General features: G+C 41.9%; 1 protein-coding gene across 13 annotated transcripts in view; it reads left to right on the plus strand.

Annotated features, from left to right (window-relative positions):
- kif1b (kinesin family member 1B) overlaps positions 1 to 20110 on the plus strand; it is a 61337-nt gene extending 41227 nt beyond the window's left edge. For 7 of the 13 annotated variants that reach the window (XM_040047424.1, XM_040047425.1, XM_040047427.1 and 4 more), the window contains 27 exons: positions 112 to 129; positions 1029 to 1177; positions 3295 to 3473; positions 4023 to 4160; positions 4985 to 5236; positions 6836 to 6954; positions 7277 to 7362; positions 7578 to 7707; positions 8042 to 8195; positions 9082 to 9172; positions 9286 to 9404; positions 9559 to 9614; positions 10699 to 10807; positions 10927 to 10993; positions 11151 to 11235; positions 11665 to 11770; positions 14255 to 14369; positions 14468 to 14601; positions 14702 to 14763; positions 14858 to 15003; positions 15190 to 15450; positions 15543 to 15614; positions 15716 to 15837; positions 15931 to 16083; positions 16307 to 16499; positions 16655 to 16773; positions 16883 to 20110. In XM_040047424.1, the coding sequence (XP_039903358.1) occupies positions 112 to 129; positions 1029 to 1177; positions 3295 to 3473; positions 4023 to 4160; positions 4985 to 5236; positions 6836 to 6954; positions 7277 to 7362; positions 7578 to 7707; positions 8042 to 8195; positions 9082 to 9172; positions 9286 to 9404; positions 9559 to 9614; positions 10699 to 10807; positions 10927 to 10993; positions 11151 to 11235; positions 11665 to 11770; positions 14255 to 14369; positions 14468 to 14601; positions 14702 to 14763; positions 14858 to 15003; positions 15190 to 15450; positions 15543 to 15614; positions 15716 to 15837; positions 15931 to 16083; positions 16307 to 16499; positions 16655 to 16773; positions 16883 to 16925 (3278 nt within the window). In that variant the 3' untranslated portion in view covers positions 16926 to 20110. The remainder of the gene's footprint in view (positions 1 to 111; positions 130 to 1028; positions 1178 to 3294; positions 3474 to 4022; positions 4161 to 4984; positions 5237 to 6835; positions 6955 to 7276; positions 7363 to 7577; positions 7708 to 8041; positions 8196 to 9081; positions 9173 to 9285; positions 9405 to 9558; positions 9615 to 10698; positions 10808 to 10926; positions 10994 to 11150; positions 11236 to 11664; positions 11771 to 14254; positions 14370 to 14467; positions 14602 to 14701; positions 14764 to 14857; positions 15004 to 15189; positions 15451 to 15542; positions 15615 to 15715; positions 15838 to 15930; positions 16084 to 16306; positions 16500 to 16654; positions 16774 to 16882) is intronic. The other 6 variants (XM_040047426.1, XM_040047429.1, XM_040047433.1 and 3 more) reach the window with 3 other exon arrangements.
- Positions 20111 to 21370: the final 1260 nt, after the last annotated feature.

Genomic DNA, 21370 nt, shown 5'->3' on the forward strand with positions numbered 1-21370 from the left:
CATGTAATGCTAAAATATAATATATAGATATATATGTGTGGGTGTGGGTGTTTATTTTTATATAAATGTATAAATGAACTGTGTCTGTTTTCTTCCACACTTTGTGTCCAGAGCCTAAACTCCTTGGATGTGCGTATAGTATTTACATATCCATAATATCACTTTCATTCAGATTCAAGTATTTTAATAGTGCCACATTAATTACCCATTGAAGGTATTAACAGAAAACTAGCTCAAAACTAGTACATCCTCTAGTCCATGCACAATAAAACATACTACTAATGGTATATGTTGTTTTACATAAATTTATATATTACTTTTACTAAACCTCTGTTTAACCAAAAAATCCATTGAGATTTTTTTTTTTTTTTCTTTTTCAAGGGAGACCAGGTCAGAAATGCTCATCATTATGAAGTCTAAAGGACCATACTTATTCAGCCCAGTGACGACAAATGTCATTAAATCACTGTTTCAGGTTTCAGAGCATGCCTCTGTGCTGGTTTCCATCATTTTAAGTCTGGATGAAAGACTGGTAATAACCTGTGATGGGTCATTAATTAATTTAGTCTTAATCTCATCCATCTTGGTGGCACATTATGAAACCTAATGTGAATACAGGCTCTGTCATGTTTAAAGGGGTTCTGTTTATTGTGACAAAACCAAACCTTTATGCTCAGGTTGTAGTTTCATACAAGAAACCTCTTAGTTTTGGTTCTTGACGCATACGTTTGTAAGTTTCATGCTTTTCTGGAACTTTTTCATTAATTCTGTTTGAGAGCCTCAAAAAGAAACTGTTGATACTGCAGTCAGTGCCTACAAGTAATGTTACCTTTAAAGTAAAGTTGACAAAATGCTATAACTGAGAGATCCTCTTGAATTTCAAGCATTAATGCTAAGTAGGATAGACCTGTGGCTGGGCTAAATCAAAGCTATGGTCCTTTTGGGTTTTATGATTATTTGATTTGTAAGGTTTAATAACTGCTGTATTTATCTTGATAACGCCCCCTCTGTCTTTTGTATCCGCACAGTGCCGTGGACTCAGCATGAGTTTGAGCTGGCTCAGTGGGCCTTCAGGAAGTGGAGGTACCATCAGTTCACCTCCCTTCGAGATCAGCTGTGGGGAAATGCCGTCTACCTAAAAGAGGCTAACGCCATCAGTGTGGAACTGAAGAAGAAAGTAAGTGAATTGCTATTTCTCTTTATTTACCTTGAAGTGAATCACCCTCGTAGCAGTAATCTGTCATTTTCTACGTATTTCACTGACACCTAAACACAAACCCACATGACACACCCTCAGGCCTGGGAGAGTGTCACAAGGGAAGCGCCTGATGATGTTAATGGGTCAGAGGATCTTAGACTTAAAGGTTGCTGCATAAAATATTTTCCATATAATAATGACTTACAGGTTCCTAGCATTATTTTAGGGGTTTGCAGAGTGTGCTTAGATAACTTGGTGTTAAAATAAAATATTATCATCCTTACACTATACGCTGTTTCCCCGCCTCTTTTTCAGCTCTGTAAAAAGAAAAGTTCCATTTTAGCTCCTTATTTATTTAAAGCCCTCCTCTCAAGAAGCCCCGTTTATATAATACAGCTTCATCAAGATGGGAACAGCCATCTGAGAGCTGTCGGCTGGCAATAAAGCCCACAAAGAGGATAGACTCGTTCAGTACAAAATGTTTTCATGCAGCGGTGTTGACATTTCAGAAATTACTTGTATTGTGATCATAGACTTTTCTTATGCATCCCCTTCCCTCTACAGTTTCGTTGTACATGTTCAATGACAATAAAAGGCTATTCTATTTGTCTATTTTATATGTTTGTTGGCTTAGCATTGCATTTCCCACACAGGTCTGTTGTGTTTGGCTAGTGCTAATTGTGGCCACATTAGCGTGCAGCATGCTAACACAAAATTAAAAGTGATGCAGGCCTTCAGTTTTTTTAGATACTGGAAGTTCTTGCAGCCAGCAGTAGATCATTCTGGTGTTCTTTGGATGTGATTGATACATTTTAAAGAACCAGCAAAAAATTTAAAAAAATGGCGGCACCCTCCTCGTTAAAGAAGGTGTCGCCTCACTGTAAGAAGGTTCCTGTTTTTGATCTTACCTGGACACCCAAGTTTGTGCATGCGACAGCTCGAGAACGATGCAGAGTAGCAGTTTCAAATTGATAACATTGGTGTATCTGCTAAAAGTCTCGGCCGAGTTTGAATCTCACTGACATCGGCCTCAAGGTTAGAGATGTGGCTTTTACTTTAAAGCACTTTAAATGGCTACTAAGATAACAAAGCTGTATATCAATGCCATTCCATTACTATGCATGTATATGTGTCTAAGCAAAGGTTCTCTGGATCGTCTGCAGGTTGTGCAAAACGCTGCAACTAGGCTGTTGATAAAATCCTCCAAGTATTCACGTGTGACACCATTGCTATTTCAGCTACACTGGCTTCCTGTTGAATTTAGAGTACATTTTAAGATCCTGGTCTTGACATTTAGAGCCTTGCATGGACTGTCACCACTCTACATCTCCGATCTGCCACAGCCCTATGTCCCTAGCAGGTCCCTGAGGTCATCTTATCAGGGCTTACTTGCTATAAAACAGACTAAGATGAGAACTAAGGGTGACAGAGCTTTTGCCACTGTGGCCCTGAGACTGTGGAACTCTCTCCCTCATACATTAAGAACTGTGGACTCGGTAGTTGTTTTTAAAAAAAACAACTCAAAACTCACCTTTTTAAAACTGTTTTTGGTTAAATTTGTGTTTATATTGTCTGTTTTACCCTTTTATTATTTGTTATCTTATGTGCAGCACTTTGTGATTCTGTCTAGAGAGGTGCTATATAAATACAATTTTATTATTATTATTATTATTATTTCAAGGTCACACAGATATTTATTTTTTTATGTCCCTGTCAAAACTCCTTTAAATAAAACTGATGCCTGGTTTACCTCCCTTATCCGGGATAAAAGTGTGATTTAAATGCGTGTCCACTTCTAGGCCCTCTGTGATTAATACCAGTAATGAGTCATCTGTCACATTTCCAGGCCATTTTCATCATAAGCTGACAGGATTTTATCTTGGGTTTCTATCTGTGTGTGATTTCTATCGAATGTTATTAATTGCTTTAGTGTTTTGTGTCCAGAAGATGCCGAGATCAAAAGGGCATGAAGAGGAAGGGAGTGGAGGGGTGTTCATCTGATCTTTCAGCTTCACGATATCAACCAACCTTCGAACATTTACTTACCTGAAGATATAAACAGTCCCTTGTATTCGTCCTTTCCCATCATTCATCAGGTCCAGTTCCAGTTTGTCTTGCTGACAGACACACCATACTCGCCACTGCCCCCTGAGCTCCTTCCCCCAGAGCCAGAGAAAGATCGTGACCCGAGACCTTTCCCTCGCACCGTGGTCGCTGTAGAGGTTCAAGACCTGAAGAATGGAGCCACGCACTACTGGTCCCTTGAAAAACTCAAGTAATGCTTCCACTTTTCCTTCTTAAACTATTCCTGAGTTTATTTACAACACAAACATTTAAATCCTGAAGCTCCAATTGAGACACGTTTGACACATAATTGGGGTTTTTTTGTTGTTGTTGTTGGTTTTTTTCAAATTGGTTATTCTTAAAATGCTGTTAAACAGGTGTACCTAATAAACTGGTATCTATCACTGAAAGACCATTCTCAACAATAATAATGATAATAATAATAAAAGCCCTAACTTCAGATTTTAACTGTAATTTTAGAGTAACTAACCTGTATAAGAAACAATTTACCAAAAGATATTTTAAGTATTTTAAACTTTCTTTTTCCTTTTTTTTGTTTGTATCTATCTGCTTTTGTGAAAATTTATTTATTTATTTTTTGTGTGCCTCTTCTCATATTTCCTGTACCAGGACTGCAAAAAAGACACAAAGAGCTATGATAATCAGCGTCTGTACACCCAGCAGTCTCTGCCTTCTGACTTTTAGGAGCTCTATCTTTCTCATCGCTCTTCCATTAAAATGACTCGCTTGTCATTCGCAGGCAGAGGCTGGACCAGATGAGAGCGATGTACGACCGCGCTGGAGAAATGGCCTCCACGCACCAGGAGGATTGTGAGGGCACTTTGACAGGAAACGACCCCTTCTATGACCGTTTCCACTGGTTCAAACTCGTGGGGAGGTATGTAACGCAGAACCAACAGAAGCGTACGGTGCATCACGTTCACTCGTGTTCCACTTCTCACTTTCATCTTCTGCCATTGAAGTTACACGCACCAGCGTTTTCACACATTTGGGCCTCGTGTTTTATGATTTATGTCTGTTGGTGTTTTGCTCCTCGCAGAAATCCTTCATTTTTATTTTTTTGTTGTTGATTTTATTTTCCCATATGATTTCATGTCACATATCAACTTTCCTTTTTGTATTTATTATTTTATTTGATGTCACATTTTAATCCTGTGTTGTTTTTTTTGTAGTTTTTTTTTTTTTTAATCCTGTGTATCATTTTGCTGTGTCTGTTCGCACATGTCACTCCCATGTTGATATCCGCCTGTAATTCATGCAAACACTTGTTAATAGCATTGTGGATTTTGGATAATGTGGAAATTTGAGGCATTTTTGTATTCTATCCTCTTTTCATTCAGCCTGTGTGAGACGATTTGTATGTTAATCCTTTAAAGTGACGTTTCATTTTGGTTTAAAATAGTCATGTTTCTGTAAACCGCTGTCACGCTGTTGGCTTAATACCTGCTGCCTATGAATTGAATCCTACAAATTTATTTGCATTAACTCTTCACATTATTCTGTGTGGCTGATAATTGTTTACATTACCTACTGGAGAAAGTGTCCAGCTATGTGTTTTATGTTGTTTGAGGAAGGAAATGTTTGTTTCTGAAAGTGAAGTGTCACATCGATGCCGTGCTCACTGAGCTGTTTTAACTCTATTGCTCCACTCTTACCTATCCTTGGTTCTCGCCACTCTTCCCAAACTACCGCCCCCATCAGCTCCCCCATCTTCCACGGTTGCGTCAATGAGCACCTGGCTGACCGCACACCCTCTCCTACTTTCTCCACCACCGACTCGGAGATCACGGAGATGGCGGACGAGCGCCAGAGCGAGATGTCTGACTTGATCGACGATGAGGCGTTCGTGGACGACACGAGCTCAGACGCCGGCACCGAGGAGGGCTCGGACATCTTCAGCGATGGCCAGGACCCCTTCTACGACCGCTCCCCCTGGTTCATCCTGGTGGGAAGGTTGGTGACCGTGGCGTTCACATACAGGCTGGGGCAGGAGTTTGGAGCTGATGTTGGCTTGGTTTATTTTTTATTTGCGTGTATGCAGATACAGAGCAAAGAGAAACCAGTGAAGAAAATAGGAAAAACTGAGGATGTACTGGATTACGCCCTGTGACGGTGCAGAAATAGATTTTGGATAGTTGATAGTTTCGCATCGAGCAGCAGTGCAGTGAATAGATGTAAAGGGACAAAATGCACCAACATTATTATTAAAGATCAGGAGCTTAAAATGTGAGTAAACACATGTGCGCAAATGACTTCCAGTTCGAGATAATTTGGGCACTTTTTCGATGTAATATGCTTAGTCACACTTTTAATTTAGACTTAATTTAGAGTCCCACAAAAAAAGCCGCCATCTTTATCCATCCTCCCAGCGTGATGTCTCATTCCCCGCCACCATCACAGTGCTGACTGCATTAACTGCCATCTGTGTTCGAAATACATGTATTTGCTGTGTGAAAGCTGATTGGCTATTTGTCATCTTATGTTGTTGTTGTTTTTTTTAATCCTCTAAATCTTTTTTTTCCTCTTTATATCTTTTATTTATTACATTGTGATTACATCATTATGTTCTTATAACCTTGTCTGCTTTAACAGTGTACATGTGATGGATTGTAGTTCATATTAACTGACCAGTAGTTGGTAGTTCTCACTCAATCAGGCTCACTGGGATTTGTTTTAATTCATTGTTGTGAAATGCTGCAGCAGCTCACGTTGCACCCATGCCGCAGCCTCAGTGCTGTAAACATAATGGCTACTTAAAAAACAAAAAAACAAAACGACTCTCCCGCCTCAGAAGAAGAAGAAGACAGGTCGGTGCAGCCAGACTGAGCTGAACTAAGCTCGGCTAACCTGCGTCACTGTGACTTCAGAGAATTTACAGATTCATATCTTTCCTCCATCTTAGCCTCGAGTCTCCCTGCACTGGGGCAGCAGACAGTTAAAAAAAAAAAAAAAAAAAAGAGTAGGCCGTCAGATGTACAGCAAAACAAATCAAGTCCCACAAAACAAACTGACAGTGAGTGCGTGAGTAAGAGACTAACACGGCCATAACGCAGCACAATAAACCACCCTGTTACAGGCTTTACCGCCGCAGCCCCGGCGATCCGTCACCACCCTGTCACGCAGTTTAAAAATAAAACAGATGGTTTGAGCTGCTGCAGATTTCAGCGCCCCGGAGCATGTTTGAGTTTATATTCCCCCCCCCTTGTTTTTTTTTTCTTGGGTCCTTAATTTTATTTTTTTGCTTCTCCTCACATAAATGTCACTAATATTTTGCAGTATGTTATTGTAATTATTAATATGTGCTAAACACTCAAAGCGATTGTGCGCAGGGTGTTTGAATTTGCTGTCAGTCTGTATATGTTTTGTAGAGACGTCAGAAAACCGTCTGTGACACTGCTCAGATCTCCTTTGGGATCCAACAGATATCAGCAGTTTAGTGAAAGCCACCGTGAATCGGATGTTGACGTTTTCTGTATCTGAAAAATGCCGCAGCTGTTTCCAGACTGCACCGCGCTCAGGTTTTCATATCTCTCTCCTCCTTTTTACTCTCAGAGCTTTTGTGTACCTGAGTAACCTGCTGTACCCTGTACCTCTGGTTCACCGTGTTGCCGTAGTAACGGAGAAGGGCGAGGTGCGTGGCTTCCTGCGCGTGGGGGTCCAGGCTATAGCTGGTGAGTAATTAATGAGATTCTTTAGCGATTGAGCCTACTGGGGGAGATAAAAGCACGCTTATTGCTCTTTATTAAATATGAGCGCCCCTGTATTTGGGCCATATGAAGTTTTCAATTTTTAGGCTATTTAAATGGTAAATTTAACTGCTTTAATGTTCAGTAGCAGCATGGCAGCATATTGAAGAGCCTTTTTTAAGTCACTGATACAGTGGCAAAGAAAAGATTCCTTAGATTCAGTGTATTCCTTTTGATCCGTGTTGACAGTTTAAGTCATCTGTGTCTGAGATAGATCCTGATTAGAGGAGGGTTTTTCTCTTTGTAGCTGACGAGGAAGCTCCAGACTACGGGTCAGGAGTGAGGCAGTCAGGAACCGCCAAGATTTCCTTTGATGATGAATACTTCAAAAAGGTAAGCCCGGAGCAGCACCTTGTCTGTGATGGCGTGTATTATTGTGGTTCAAACATCAAGTCATTGCTGTTCCTTATTTTTTATTTTTTTCCTATGTATTCAAGTCAAATAAAATGGCTAGCCTTAAATGGCCAATGCCTCACACTATAGCTAGGTTTGGAGATTCAGTGTCGCTCCTCCAGCTATATGCTAATGTCTTCCTCTGTTTCAATCAGAATGACTTCCCCTCCAAGGTCATAACCCGCTCCGGGTTGTCCCTGGAAGAGCTGCGCATCGTAGAGGGTCAGGGTCAGAGTTCAGAGGTCATCACACCCTCAGAGGAGCTCAACAGAATCAATGACATGGGTAAGGCTGCCAGGCTTTCACCTCTTTACTCGTAAATTTTCACCTATGAGCCCCAGTGTTAAGCGCAGATGGTCCTGTTTTAATGAAAAAGGAGGACTTAAAATGTTTTGTTATGGAAATTTGGCAGTTTTTCTTGTCCTGTGAAGGAACGTGTATGAAAGCTATTTGATGAGTGAACAGCAGAATCCTCTCTATAAATTACATGCGTGAATGTGTGCTTGTTTAGAAGTCAAATGGAGACGGCAGAGTCACAGGTGCAGGCAAGGGTCTTTTTTTTTTTTTTTAAACAAGTCATCCAACAAGCCTACTAACCTTTCACTGTGGCTTTCTTTAGACCTCAAGCTGGGTAACATTGGAGAAACCAAACTAAGTCATGGGGATGATCTGGCAAGCCACTTGGAGGTGGGCAGCGTCTTTACCTTCCGTGTCACTGTGCTCCAGGCCAGCGGCATCCCGCCTGAGTATGCTGACATCTTCTGCCAATTCAAGTGAGTGCACGATCCTGAGAATACAGTAGTTGAGTCGGCTTTCCTTTACACTTCTAAAGGGTTTCTAAATGTCTTTCAAAGTTTTTCCACTCATTTTCAGTCCAGTCATTGTACTTGAGGTACATGAGAAAAACACCAACTTTAAAATGTATGTTTAAGCACTTTGATGCAGTGGTGTGGGAGATCTTGTCAACACTGATTAAATTAAGAATGCAAAAAAGTACCATCAGATTTCGATCCACCGCAAAAACACACAAAGGAGCATTATCAGTCATGGATTGGCCTCAACAGAGCCCAGAACCTTAATGACGCAGTGTGGGATCATCTAAAGGCAACATCCAACGAAGAGCTTTGAATGTCCTTTAAGAAGTCTGGAAAACTACTTAAAGAAATGACAAGAATGCTTGCCTAAGAGTTCAGGCTGTGTCGAAGAATAAAGGTGGTCATGCCAAATACTGACTTTAAAGAACATTAGAATTGTACAAACTCTGTTTCTTATATACCAAATTTCCATCTGTGTTTGCACGTTTCAATAAACTGCTGCACCCGTTTCCCATTTTATTGGGGGAAAAAAACTAAACAAGAAAGACTTTTGCACAGTAGTTCATATTTGTTTGAAGCAGACGGGTTAAGTGGAAAATGCAGTGCTGTGAAATCAGCTTTTTAACTAAAGTATGGTGTTATCGCTGTAAATTTACACCAAACTGTTTTGGTTTAAAAGTCGTTTGATTTGAGTTCAGCGTTTCAGCTTTATCTCTAAATATATACTCAGAACGAGGATTCAAAATTCTAGCTAAATCCTGGAGTGTGACTTTCAGCTGTCTGTCGTTATCTCGTGTAAAAAGAAATGCAACCCGCTGACATTCATTTATGTTTCTTCCCTCAGTTTCTTGCACCGTCACGATGAGGCTTTTTCCACCGAGCCTCTGAAAAACACTGGCAAAGGAGCTCCTCTGGGCTTTTACCACGTCCAGAATGTGAGTGCACACACACATCTGCACCTACACACACTAACTGTGCTTCAACGATTTTATTCCAACTCAGTTTGTCAAACCCTTTTTCTTTTTTTTTTTTTTATCTGTTGGAGCAGATTTCTGTCGAAGTTACAGAGTCCTTTATTGAGTACATCAAGAGCAAGCCCGTCGTGTTTGAAGTGTTCGGCCACTACCAGCAGCACCCGCTGCACCTCCATGGCCAGGACCTGATCAGGTTGGTGGGGGTCAAACAGCAGATCCAGTCATGCAGTGATAATTCATATTTAATGCAGCAGATTTTGTTAGAACAATTAAACAATTGTGTTCTAATCACATTGTCTATTTTTATATGCATATGTAAATAAAAGGTATTTTTATTATGTCAACAGTCCTCCAACACCATCCAGGAAATACTATCCTATTCCCATGCCTCTGTCCAAACCAGGTGAGTGTTTCCATGTCACATCAATGTGTTCTTTGCCATCAATAATTTTATGTTGATTTTTTTCTTACATAAGCATGCCTCATGTGTCCTTCCACTTTTTTTCCTTGTCATTTCTCGCCTCCTTTGGATTTTTTTTCTTTTTGTCTCTTATTCAATCATTCCCTCACAATTTATATAATCCTCTTACCCAACTCTGTCCTCCTTCCTCTTCTTTTGCCCTTCAATCTCTCTCACCGTTCATCAATATCGCACATCCAGACCATACCCGTAAGATAGAGTTGATCCGCTACCTCGTGAGCGGCTATGTGAACGGCAAAGTGCTGGACACGCTGTCCGAGCACGCCAACTCCCTGGCGTCCTCTGCTCTGGCCAGTCTGGAGGACGAGGCTGACCAGCTCTCTCACTTCCCCTTCCTCCCAGTGGCCAGTGACCCTGTGCTAATTGTCCCCAAGCATCATGGTTGGTACAGTGGACTCTGTTGTAGCTAATGAGCCAGACATTTGATGCTGGTGCTGTAGTGATTAGAGTAGTGCTGTGCTCTTATAGTGCTCTGTGGCTGCAGGCGGTAGCACGGTAAAGCTCTGCTGTGGTTATGAGTGCTGCACCTTGCTGCAGGTGCGGTTAGTTCGGTCACGATGTCCTCCTGTTGCTTAGAAACTGTCCTGAGGAGACAACTTCAGGGTCAATGACATATCATTCACACCATATAAGGAGTAAATACAGCAGTTTTCAAGTGTAATAACATTCCTTTCGATCATATTGAGCATAGACGAATGCAACTGTGAGCTTTAGCGATTAGCCCGTTTCAACAGGACCGTAATCCCGATGTGTGAGACAGCAGGGTGCTGCCACTGGTGTTGTAATCTGTGATTTACTTCCTCCTAACATTTCAGTATGCTTCCAGTATCTATCCTCTGTGATTACTGGCTCAGTATAAAGAGTCAGCAGTGTTTTCACATCACCTATCCATCCTCCATTTAGTCACCCAAAGCATGTAGTAAATACTCCTGACTTTTATTCATCTTCTCTGAAATTCAGACAAATTCCCGCTTGATAACATTGAGCTTCTGTCTGTGTGTGCCAGTTCCAGCCACCAAGTTGAACACCATCACCAAATCCAACCTGGGTCATTGTGTCAGCAAGTACGACCTGCTGGTCTGGTTTGAGATCAGCGAGCTGGAGCCCACTGGAGAGTGAGTATCCACCTGGAGTGTTATATTCCCACACAAGCTTTAAAGAAACAATAAAAATTATCTCCACAAAGAATATTATAAATTGGGATGTTGTGTGACCTTCCTCCCTCCATGCACAGGTACATCCCAGCCATCGTGGATCACAGTGGAGGCCTGCCCTGCCACGGTACCTACCTGCTGCACCAGGTACAGGATTGATCCACATGTTCTTTTCTTATTATTCACACATTGGTAACTGCTTCCTTTGTACACAGATTGACTGAGTTGAATATCTTCTTTTAAAGCGTAATGTTGCTCTAGCTGTGCTCACTGTGATCTTGAGCTCCTGTTATGTTTGCTGCAGGGGATCCAGCGGAGGATCACAGTGACCCTCATCCATGAGAAGGGCAGCGAGCTCCATTGGAAAGATGTTCGTGAGCTGGTTGTAGGTGAGCAGCCTACCTTTAGGGTCTAGTCGTGCTATACCTCTCTGTAGAAAACAAGAGAGGAAGACAGGACAGAACATCATTAAAGGGATTTGACTTTGTGAGATCACACTGAAAACACACCACTCGGTTCTGTCTGAGACATTTTCAGTCTGGAAAGATGAATCTGTCGGGCTTTAGGCTGCTTCTCACTTTAAGCAGTTCATGCTGTAGCTGTAGCTGATGGACCAAATAATTACATTTCATATTTTAGACATTCAGCTGCTGACTCTGAAGCCAACAGGGCTCTTGAGTGTGGATGATTGTGTTGGTACTGGATGCTGTGATAAAACAGCTGTTAGTGGACAAACTGCCTGCTGGCTGAGCTTCTCTATTGAGAGCTATTCCAACACAAGAAGGTCTTATAACTGTTGTGTGGATCTGCCTCACCAGGTCGTATCAGGAACAAGGCTGAAGTGGATGATAGCGCAGCCGATGCTGTCCTGTCCCTTAACATAATTTCTGCCAAGAACATCAAGTCATCCCACAACAACAACAGGTAGGTGAAACTCCCACACTGAGTCAGTTTGAGTGAGAACACACTAGTCACAACATTTGAAGGTGTAAAATGTTTCCATTCACAGATCTTTGAAGCTTTCTTGTTGCCGTCTTGCTTGTGTTCTCTTCAGTTATTATCATGAAACACATTTATTTTTCTTAAAAAAAAGCCAATGTGTTACATTGTTACACTGTGTTCTTTTGTCATGATTGAGTTCCTGCCATGTAAAAAAATCATTCGTTGACGCTCTGTAGTAACTGTAGTAACCTTATCAGTTAAAATCTATGCATGTATCCATGTCTGTATATTCTCTGAAGCCACATTGGAGTCATTGCACGACCTTTTCCATTTTCGCTGCTGTTACTTTGCTTCATTGTCTCTGTTGCCTGACTCTTTGTGCTTCTCTCTCTCTTTTTTTTTTTTTCTGTGCGCTCTCTTTCTTCCTCCTGCCGCGGCTGGACTCATGATTGTGCTCAGGCTTTCTATTGATAAGGATATTGATAGGTACCAGCGACCAGAGAACATAAGGCTCCTTCACTGAAAGACCTTTATGCTTCTCATTAGTCCCATAGACTCGTAGAAATAAGCTCTCCACAGTTTGTGTGTGCTTGTGTGTTGCATAAGATCTGTCTTCATTCATGCCTGTTGATATTAAGCCTCCTAAGCTCCAAACCGGTAAAAGCAGTCTTTGGAGGCAACACCGTTTTTTAGTACTTTTCTGTATTTGTTTGTGATTGTGTGACACTGAACCACGGTGCTATGTATATCCTCTGTAACACTCAGACGTTTCCAGATCAATGTTTTCCCCCTCAGCTGTTTCTCACTATAGAGTCTTACCTCAGTAACAATGAGGCCAATGAGGCACCAGCAGAGCATATCTGGCTCTCAGTCTGTGTCTGATAGTGCCCCCTGCTGTCAATAACAGGAACAGCGTAGCCTTGTATAGAGCTCATAGTGATGGTCTTAAGATTGCTGCTGCAAGGCAGTAATTTGTATCCACTTGTGCTGTATGTTCTGAGCATATGCAGTTATGTGAGCTCTCAGGTTTTATGTATCAGGACATAATTTAAAAACAATCAGGTCCTTAGTAGGTCTTAATATGAGGTAAACCTCACATGAACAACAATACATAACACATTATACCACGTCATTATTTATTTAACAAACACTGAGCCTAAATTCAGATGTGGTGAGTACATCCAAGCCTACTTTCATAATTATTTAACAGGGTCAGTATTAGCCAGGTGCTAATTAAATGCACTAGATCATCAGTAACCACGACTGTCAGTTTGCTGGCGTATTCAGGAGAGTGGTGACATACTGAGGAGGAGAGAAGCAATTGTTGTTACCCATGAATCTGGGAAGGCTTTGAAGTCGATCATTTTACAGCAAGAAAGATTATTCACAAGTTTAAAAAAAAAAATCAAAGACTGTTTCCAATCATCCCAGGAGTGGACGTCCCAAAAGATTCACCACAGATATTTGAGGCTCTACAGGCCACAGTTAGCATGCTTAATGTTGGAGTTCATGGCAGTGCAATTAGAAAAAAGCTCAACAAATATGTTTGGAAAGGCTTCCAGGAGAAACCCTTTTCTCTCTAAATACAACATGGCAGCATGGGTTCAGTTTGCAGAGTTGAAAACCTAAGCCCTAATGCACAGCTTCAAGATCGGTGAAAACCAAACACAGCATATCAGCACAAACACCTCGTACCAGTGGTTTTGCACGGGTGATGATTATTTGAGCAAAGTGTCCAGGTCACTGAGTGAGCCATGAAGTATTCTAGAGTCAAATGAGATCATCGTTGAGTCAGTGACTACAAAGGACAGCAGCAAAGCTACAACAGAGTGGTGCTGCAGTGGCTCAAAGTCCAGACTTCAATATGATTGACGTGCTGTGGCGGGACGTTAAGAAAGCTGTGCATTAATACATTTCTGCAAACTTCAATGAACCGAAGCAATATTGTAAAGACAAGTGGGTCAGAAATACCTCCACACTGCTGTGAGACACTAATAAAAAATGATTACCTCAAGTTTTTGCTGTTAAATTTGGTTCCATCAGCTGCTGAATCACAGGATGTACCTGGTTATAGTCATTTGTGCATTTTGGCATGGTTTTAAATAAATAATGATGTGGTGTAATAATCCAGATCTAGAACCTTAGACTGCTTTTTCACGTGTCTGTAAATGATTATCATTGTCCCGATTGGTGTCGGCTGACACTTGACACTCTGTGGCTCCTGATTTGTCTGTTGTCAAGGTCTCACCTCAGTGCGATTCCTCACGTTTTGTCATGATTAAAGGATGAATGTGAACACCGCTTCAGTCACTGTGTTCACTTCCTGATATGTCAGAACTGTGCTCACGTTTTTTTTAACAACATGACACACTGCTGTACACAGAGACCCTGTAGTGTTAGCACCAAGTAGGACTTCATAAAAAATAATGCTGTCAAGCTAACGTTTCCTCTGTCTGTCTTTTTCAGGACTTTCTATCGCTTTGAGGCAGTGTGGGACAGCTCCCTGCACAACTCCCTCCTGCTCAACCGCGTCACTCCCTATGGAGAGAAGATCTACATGACCTTATCTGCGTATCTGGAGGTCAGCCGCTGCTCCAGTGTGTTGCACCTGTTTGTACGTGTTTTTAAGTCTCTTGATGTCATCGTGTCTAACACACACCCTTTATCTCCTCTCTACAGCTGGACCATTGCATCCAGCCTGCCATTATCACCAAAGACATCTGCATGGTCTTTTACTCCCGAGACGCCAAGATTTCCCCACCCCGTTCTCTCAAGAACCTCTTTGGGACTGGATACTCCAAAACTCCTGACTGGTAAGTCTGGGCTGCTGCACTGTGGCCATCTCTGTTCCACAATCAGAGATATCTGCCCTGTTACAAAGTTTCCTTGTTCATAACTTCTGCTTCATTATAGCAACCGAGTGACTGGGATCTACGAGCTGAGCTTGTGTAAGATGTCTGACACTGGAAGCCCAGGTGAGCGGACATGAAACATGTTTAAAGAACGGCAGCTGTTTTATCATAATTCTGCGGAGAGCTTCATCCTAATGAGGGCTCATGTCCTGAGCAGGGATGCAGAGGAGGAGGAGGAAGGTCCTGGACACATCAGTGGCTTACGTGCGTGGAGAGGAGAACCTGGCCGGCTGGAGGCCCAGAGGAGATAGCCTCATCCTAGAGCACCAGTGGGAGCTAGAGAAGATGGAGCAGCTGCAGGAGGTGGGGCCTTAAAACATTTATAAAGAAATAAATCTCTGTTTAATATCATAGAGGGGAAAATGACTTTTCAACTCAAAGACCAAAGTGCTATTCTAAAAAGTTTTTTCTTCGAGTACACACTTTACATGACTAACCCTCCCCTCCCCTCTTCTCCCCACCTCACATTCGCCCCCATCTTTCATCCAGGTGGAAAAGACCCGTCACCTTCTGGCGCTGAGAGAGAAGCTGGGAGAGGCGGCTCCCGTGGGAACAGCTCCCACCACCAAGTCCCTGAGCGAGTCTCTGTCCCCCAGCATGAGCTCCGGCACCCTGTCCACGTCCACCTCCATCTCCTCTCAGATCTCCAGCACCACCTTTGAAAGCGCCATCACGCCGAGCGAGAGCAGCGGCTACGATTCCGCCGACATCGAGAGCCTGGTGGATCGTGAGAAGGAGCTGGCCACCAAGGTGAGAAAAACGTGGGCTTAGTGGGCGTTCTTGTTGCTGCCTTCTTCCTTCTCTGCTCGGAGCTGATCGGTCTTGTTCCTGTTGTGTTGTAGTGCCTGCGCCTTCTGACACACACCTTCAATAGTGAATACAACCAACTGGTGAACAGCATCAGTGACTGCAAGGTGAGAAATAATACAAAGAAGTTAAAAAAATAGCCTTTTTGTGTCACATCATTGAGTTGATATATTAACGTCTACCTCATCCTGCTGTTGTTTCACTTCAGCTTTCTGACATCTCACCGATCGGACGTGATCCATCCGTGACGAGCTTCAGCAGTGCCACCCTCACCCCTTCCTCTACCTGCCCCTCTCTGTCGGACTCCCGCTGTGGCTCCATGGACCAGAAGTAAACACATTTTTAGGAACATTGACCTCGATCTGCAAACGGTTATTGACAGGTCATCTATTTGATTCTAACTTGGTGTGATTTGTGTTAAAGGACCCCTGAGAACAGCTCACGTGCCTCCAGTCCCTCCTGCTCAGACTATGAAAACTTCCCGATGGTTCCCACTCTGGAGACCTCCTACCTTGCGCGGGCTGCAAAGAACGAGTTCCTCAACTTGGTGCCTGATATTGAAGAAATGCGACCAGGGTGAGTAATGCCATGTTAACCCAAATACTGTCACTATGAGATGTGTCTCACAGACCAAATGTCCCAAGTCGATACTCATGTTCTCTAATTCAAGCAGAAATGATGTGGATCGATTCAAATTCCTGAACCTGGATGATTTCAGCTGGAAACAAACCAACTCTGCTTCTTCCTCAGAAAACAAGGAAGAAGCAATAAATAAATGAATAAAATCTCTTCTTTTCAGATCTGTTGTGTCCAAGAAGGGTTTTCTAAGCTTCATGGAGCCTCGCTCTAACTCATGGGTGAAGCATTTTGTGGTTGTTCGCCGGCCCTACGTCTTCATCTACAACAGCGACAAGGACCCCGTGGAGCGAGGCGTCCTCAACCTCTCCACAGCACAGGTGGAATACAGCGAAGACCAGCAGGCCATGCTTAAGGTAAGGCTGGATGTAACACGCTTTTCTTTAATGAGAATTTATTCAAATTATTTTGGTGCACGTTGTTCAGTTTTGGACACATTTGCTGAAATGGCAAATGCACTGGGACTTATCATTTGAATGAACATGAACATAATGTGATGTTTTCTTTTCAGACGCCCAACACATTTGCAGTGTGCACAAAACATCGAGGCATCCTCCTGCAGGCCAACAACGAGAAAGACATGAACGACTGGCTGTACGCTTTTAATCCTCTGCTAGCAGGAACGATAAGGTAAACACACACAGACACACACACTCCTCTCACACCACAGTCAAACGTGCAGCTTCTGCACCCTTCAAAAACATTCCCTCCTCCTCACAACGGAAAACTCTCCCCGCAGATCTAAGCTGGCGAGGCGGCGCAGCGGCCTGACGAAGAACTGAGCGGGCGGAGCGGGAAAACCACCGCTTCCATCCTTTCTGAAAAGCCTTTGAAAATACCAAGTGTTAAAACTTATTAATCATTGTGATTCTTGACGGTTTTCTCTTGTAAGTAGACTTGTGGCTTAAGTCTCTTTTCATGCGACTAAAACGTTTAAGTTCCACAGAACTTTTGCCTCCCCGCCTCCCTCCAGCAACCCCGCTGCCAACTTAGCTTTCCTCCTCTCTATTCCCTCCCCTCAGCTTTTTGTGTTTTTGTTTCGATGACAATGTTTGGGTCTAATTTTGTTCCGCTTCGTTGTCATTCCCAAACTCCCCTAACTAAGTAGCATGTTGTAGTAGTCTACTTGTGTGTGCACGACTCTTTAGAAACTTTCCGTTTGCCAATCATCTGTACAAAAAAATGTCTCTATCAGTGTTATTTGTCTCCTGAAATGAGTTTCATTCTATTTTGGGGTTTTTTTGTTGTTGGTTTTTTATTAAATTAAAAATGCTTGCATGATACCTGCAGCAGTCCTCAGGAGAAGACCAGGTTTGCTCAGTTTAAAACAAAAAACAAAAATTAACCAAATCAGCCAGCTTACATTTGAAACCACGAAGGAAAAATCTACAGATCTCTCCAAGTGACGTGTTAGTTTACGCTCTGCTACCTAAACTATAGCTGCTAATAGATTTATAGGCTATTTTTCTTCTCGCAGTGAGATTTGCATCAGGCTGAACCGTCTCTGAAACAAAAACTCAAAGTGGGAATGAAATTTGACAGGAGGGCCACGCCCGATTTCCTCTGTCATCCACGTCATACTTAGATCCTCCTCAATCTGTGTACATACGCCGCCTCTAAACCCCCGATAGTGCCAGTGTCAGTTAGTGAGTCAGTAAAATACTCATGCATTTGTGTTAACATAAAAACTGCAGACTAACTAGAGACAAACAAGCGAGGATCGCTTCATAACTCAGCAGTTTAAAAAAAAAAAAAACAATGACCGATTGTTCCTGCAGGAGTAGATTCAGGCCCCTTTTTGCTTTTTCATCCCAAGGAATAAAAACAGGGTTACAAGGAGAGGAGGAGGAGGACTAGGAGGATGAAAACGAACTAGAGGGAGAACTTGATTTGTACATGCGGTCTGTTCTGGGATCAGTGTGGTAGTTAACCCTCATTTAACACATTCCTCTCTGCTCCTCTAGCTCGCTCTATCTCACTGAGAATCAGAAAGCCTTGACATTTACTGCTATTAACTTTACACTCTTGTTATAAAGATGCAAAGAAAACACGGTGGAAAGTTTAGGACGAGGTAAGGAAAAAGAATGAAGGTGCAATGTTTCTTTAGTTTTTTTTGCTTTGACGCCAGTGGTTAGCCAGCAAAGCTGCTTTTAAATGGCCCGCAGGACAGATTACGATGTAGTCCCATGACTCGCCTCGCTGTCACACCAGCGTCGGCTGAAATCTCTGAAGTGAAGTACTCGTGTTCAGCAGCACCACAGGGAACCATGTGTTCATTTTTCTATTCTTATTCTTGAATCAAAACCTCATCTAACTCTCATTGTGTTCACATTTTTATTTTATTTTAACATTTTTATTTTCTTTTCTTACGCTTTTAATCATTCCACAATGAAGGTTTTTATGAAATGTAACGGAGGGCATTTATTTCTTAATTTCTTTTAACCTTATTTTGCACATTAACACATATCTATAGCAAGGACAGAGACACAGCCACATATGTTGAGTCCAGGATTGTATTGGATCATCAGGAACAAATGATAAGAGCACATATCAGGAGTACACTGGATAGCTGTTTCTCAAAGGGTTTAATAGAAGGAAAGAAGTTAAAGGGACTACATATTCAAAGGTCTTATTTCTGATACTACCCTATGAAAATATTTGCTCTGTGTGCCGTGCTGCAGCTGCTACATTCGGCTCCGGATTTACTTTTTGGCACCTACGCCTCTCGAGATGTGTTAATGCAGACAGGCATAAAAAAACTCTGGTCAACCAACCAGCAGTCTGCCTGCTGTGTCGTATGAAATGCGTGGAAGGAGAGGAACCAACTGTCTGTTACATATAGATAAAAAAATGAAGCGCTGACGTGACCTCGGGTCAGCCAGCCTGACGGTCAGGGAAACAGAAACGTACTGGATTGTGGATCTCTGAGCTGCACATCAAAGATGCACCTATGCACAGATCAAGTCTCGAAAGTGCAATGTACCTCATATACATGTTGATGCGAAGCGCTGCCAGAGCAAACGTTTTCACTTCATTTTGCAGAGGTGTTTTTATTTTGGATTGTGTATTTATTGTTTGCAATGTATATATATTAGTTTGCAGCTCTTTGCACATATTAATAAAAGGTTCAACTAACTGATCAAATAAAGTCTGTGCGGTTTAGTTGTTCCACTCATATTAAACCAAATGATGGTGTGGCGGCCTGTTCTAGTGTGAACTGGGAGAGGGTTTGAATGTAAGAGAGAGGGGGTAAAAGGAAAAGGAGACCTAAAATGTAACCCCTGCACCTCGACTGAGGAGGTGAGTTACATTAGTGCTTCCTGTTTATTAGAAAGCGGTTTGAGTGAATTAGAAGTCTGTTGGGTTTTTTGGGGTTTTTTTTTTTTTTTGAGGATATCTACTCATTAGTCATACTAGGCATCCATCTGAACTCTATCAAAATAAAGGTGTATTTTAACTCATTTTTATTTTTTCTAATATCAGGGATATAGGACTATACAAAGTAGCTTGTGACATTTAAAACGACAGCACACTTAATGTGTCTTTCTTCACCTCATCACTTTTTTCTGTGTGTGTGTGTTTGTTTTTCCGCTGATGCCTTTCAAACAAAACTAGCCATGATATTTCCCACCTTCCCCCTCTGACAATTAATATCAGTTAACCCCGCTCCCTTTCAGATTTGTTCACCAAAAGAAAAGGAAAAAACAAAACAAAAACATCATTAACGCTGTACATTATTTGTCAGACCGGTTTCATTTTCATACTTACTTTGTAAATATCTGTGTTGTATGGAGCTTGAACTAAAATGTAAATATGTTTACTGTATTTGTAATAATTATAATCCATTCGCTGTATAGCATAGATGTGTCATGCAGATATCCTAATTCTGTGTATGGTAATCTTGCACCATTGAACTGTTAGTGAATGAGGCAACAATAAAAGTGCAAAACGTGCATTAGCAGATGAAGTGGCGCCTGCTTATTTCCTGCTTTATGTGAGCTTCTGCTGTAGTTTATGTGCTTTAGTCCCAAGAAACCACCCTTTTACTGTGGCGCACAATAAGATCTTCTGTTTGGTGTCATCTTCCTGTGAACAGGTGGATTAATTCACTTCAAGTTTATGTATGTAGCACCAAATCACAGCAGTTGCTGAACACTTTAAGGTAAAGACTCTAGAATAATTATGGAGGCACAACATTTGAAGCTCCTATCCTTTTATCCCACATACCCAAAAGTTAGTTATATGATAAATAGCCCTGTGTTTGTTTACTTGATTTGTATAATGCAAAGTGGTGATAATGCCCAGGAAGTTGTTACTTCATTATGTCATTTTTTTTTTCTTTTAAAGTACGTCCTCATATGGCGATAGTTTGTTTTTGTTTTTTTATGCCATAAAACAAGTCATTGTTTACAAAAAAAAATGTACATTTTATTGGGCAGAATGAGGTAAACAGTGAAGAAAAGTATGAGATAACGGAGCATAGGATCTCCGGAGACTATGGCAACTAGAATTATTGTATACATGTGGGTGTATTAAGGACTGACACAGACAAAGAATTAATCATACAATGAAGCAATGTCATTTTTGTTTATTTATAAACAGGATAAAACCATTCAAGTATTGAGTCATGAATAAAACAGCAACCTCTGGTCTGCTAATTGGGAAACAGAGGATGTCGGTGTATTTTTCAGTGCTAGTTGTCTAAATTGAGTGAGATGACTTTACATTTGAATAGATTTGATTACAAGTTATATTTAGTTTTAATTGAATGCAGTTCAATTTGATTTACATTAAGCCAATTCACAACATATAAACTTGCAATATATGGTAAGATAAAGGTTGTGCAATAATACATAGAAAGCCCCGACAATCAAATGATCCCCTATGGCGAAGCACTTGGCAACAGTGGGAAGGAAAAACTCCATTTTCGGCAGAACCAGGCTCGGGGAGGGGCGACCGTCTGCCTCGACTGGTTGGGGGGTGGGGTAAGAAAATGAAACGAAACTCACATCATCGCCCTGTAAGTAAAAACAAATAGGAGCCAGAACCATCCTCCCAGAAGCTGCCCTGGCTTACAGCCATGGAGACCCTCTCCCAACACGGCTGCACTCAGTGAACAACAGTGAGACACTATTGACAAATGCAGGCAGTGGTATACATCTACCCTGTTGTCAGTCACACGCGTTGTCTCCTACTGTCGCCATTCCTGCTGTCTGGACTGGGTCGC

This window comes from Simochromis diagramma, unplaced genomic scaffold (genome assembly GCF_900408965.1).
Source record: "Simochromis diagramma unplaced genomic scaffold, fSimDia1.1 OVJJ01000387.1, whole genome shotgun sequence".
Lineage (NCBI taxonomy): Eukaryota > Metazoa > Chordata > Actinopteri > Cichliformes > Cichlidae > Simochromis > Simochromis diagramma.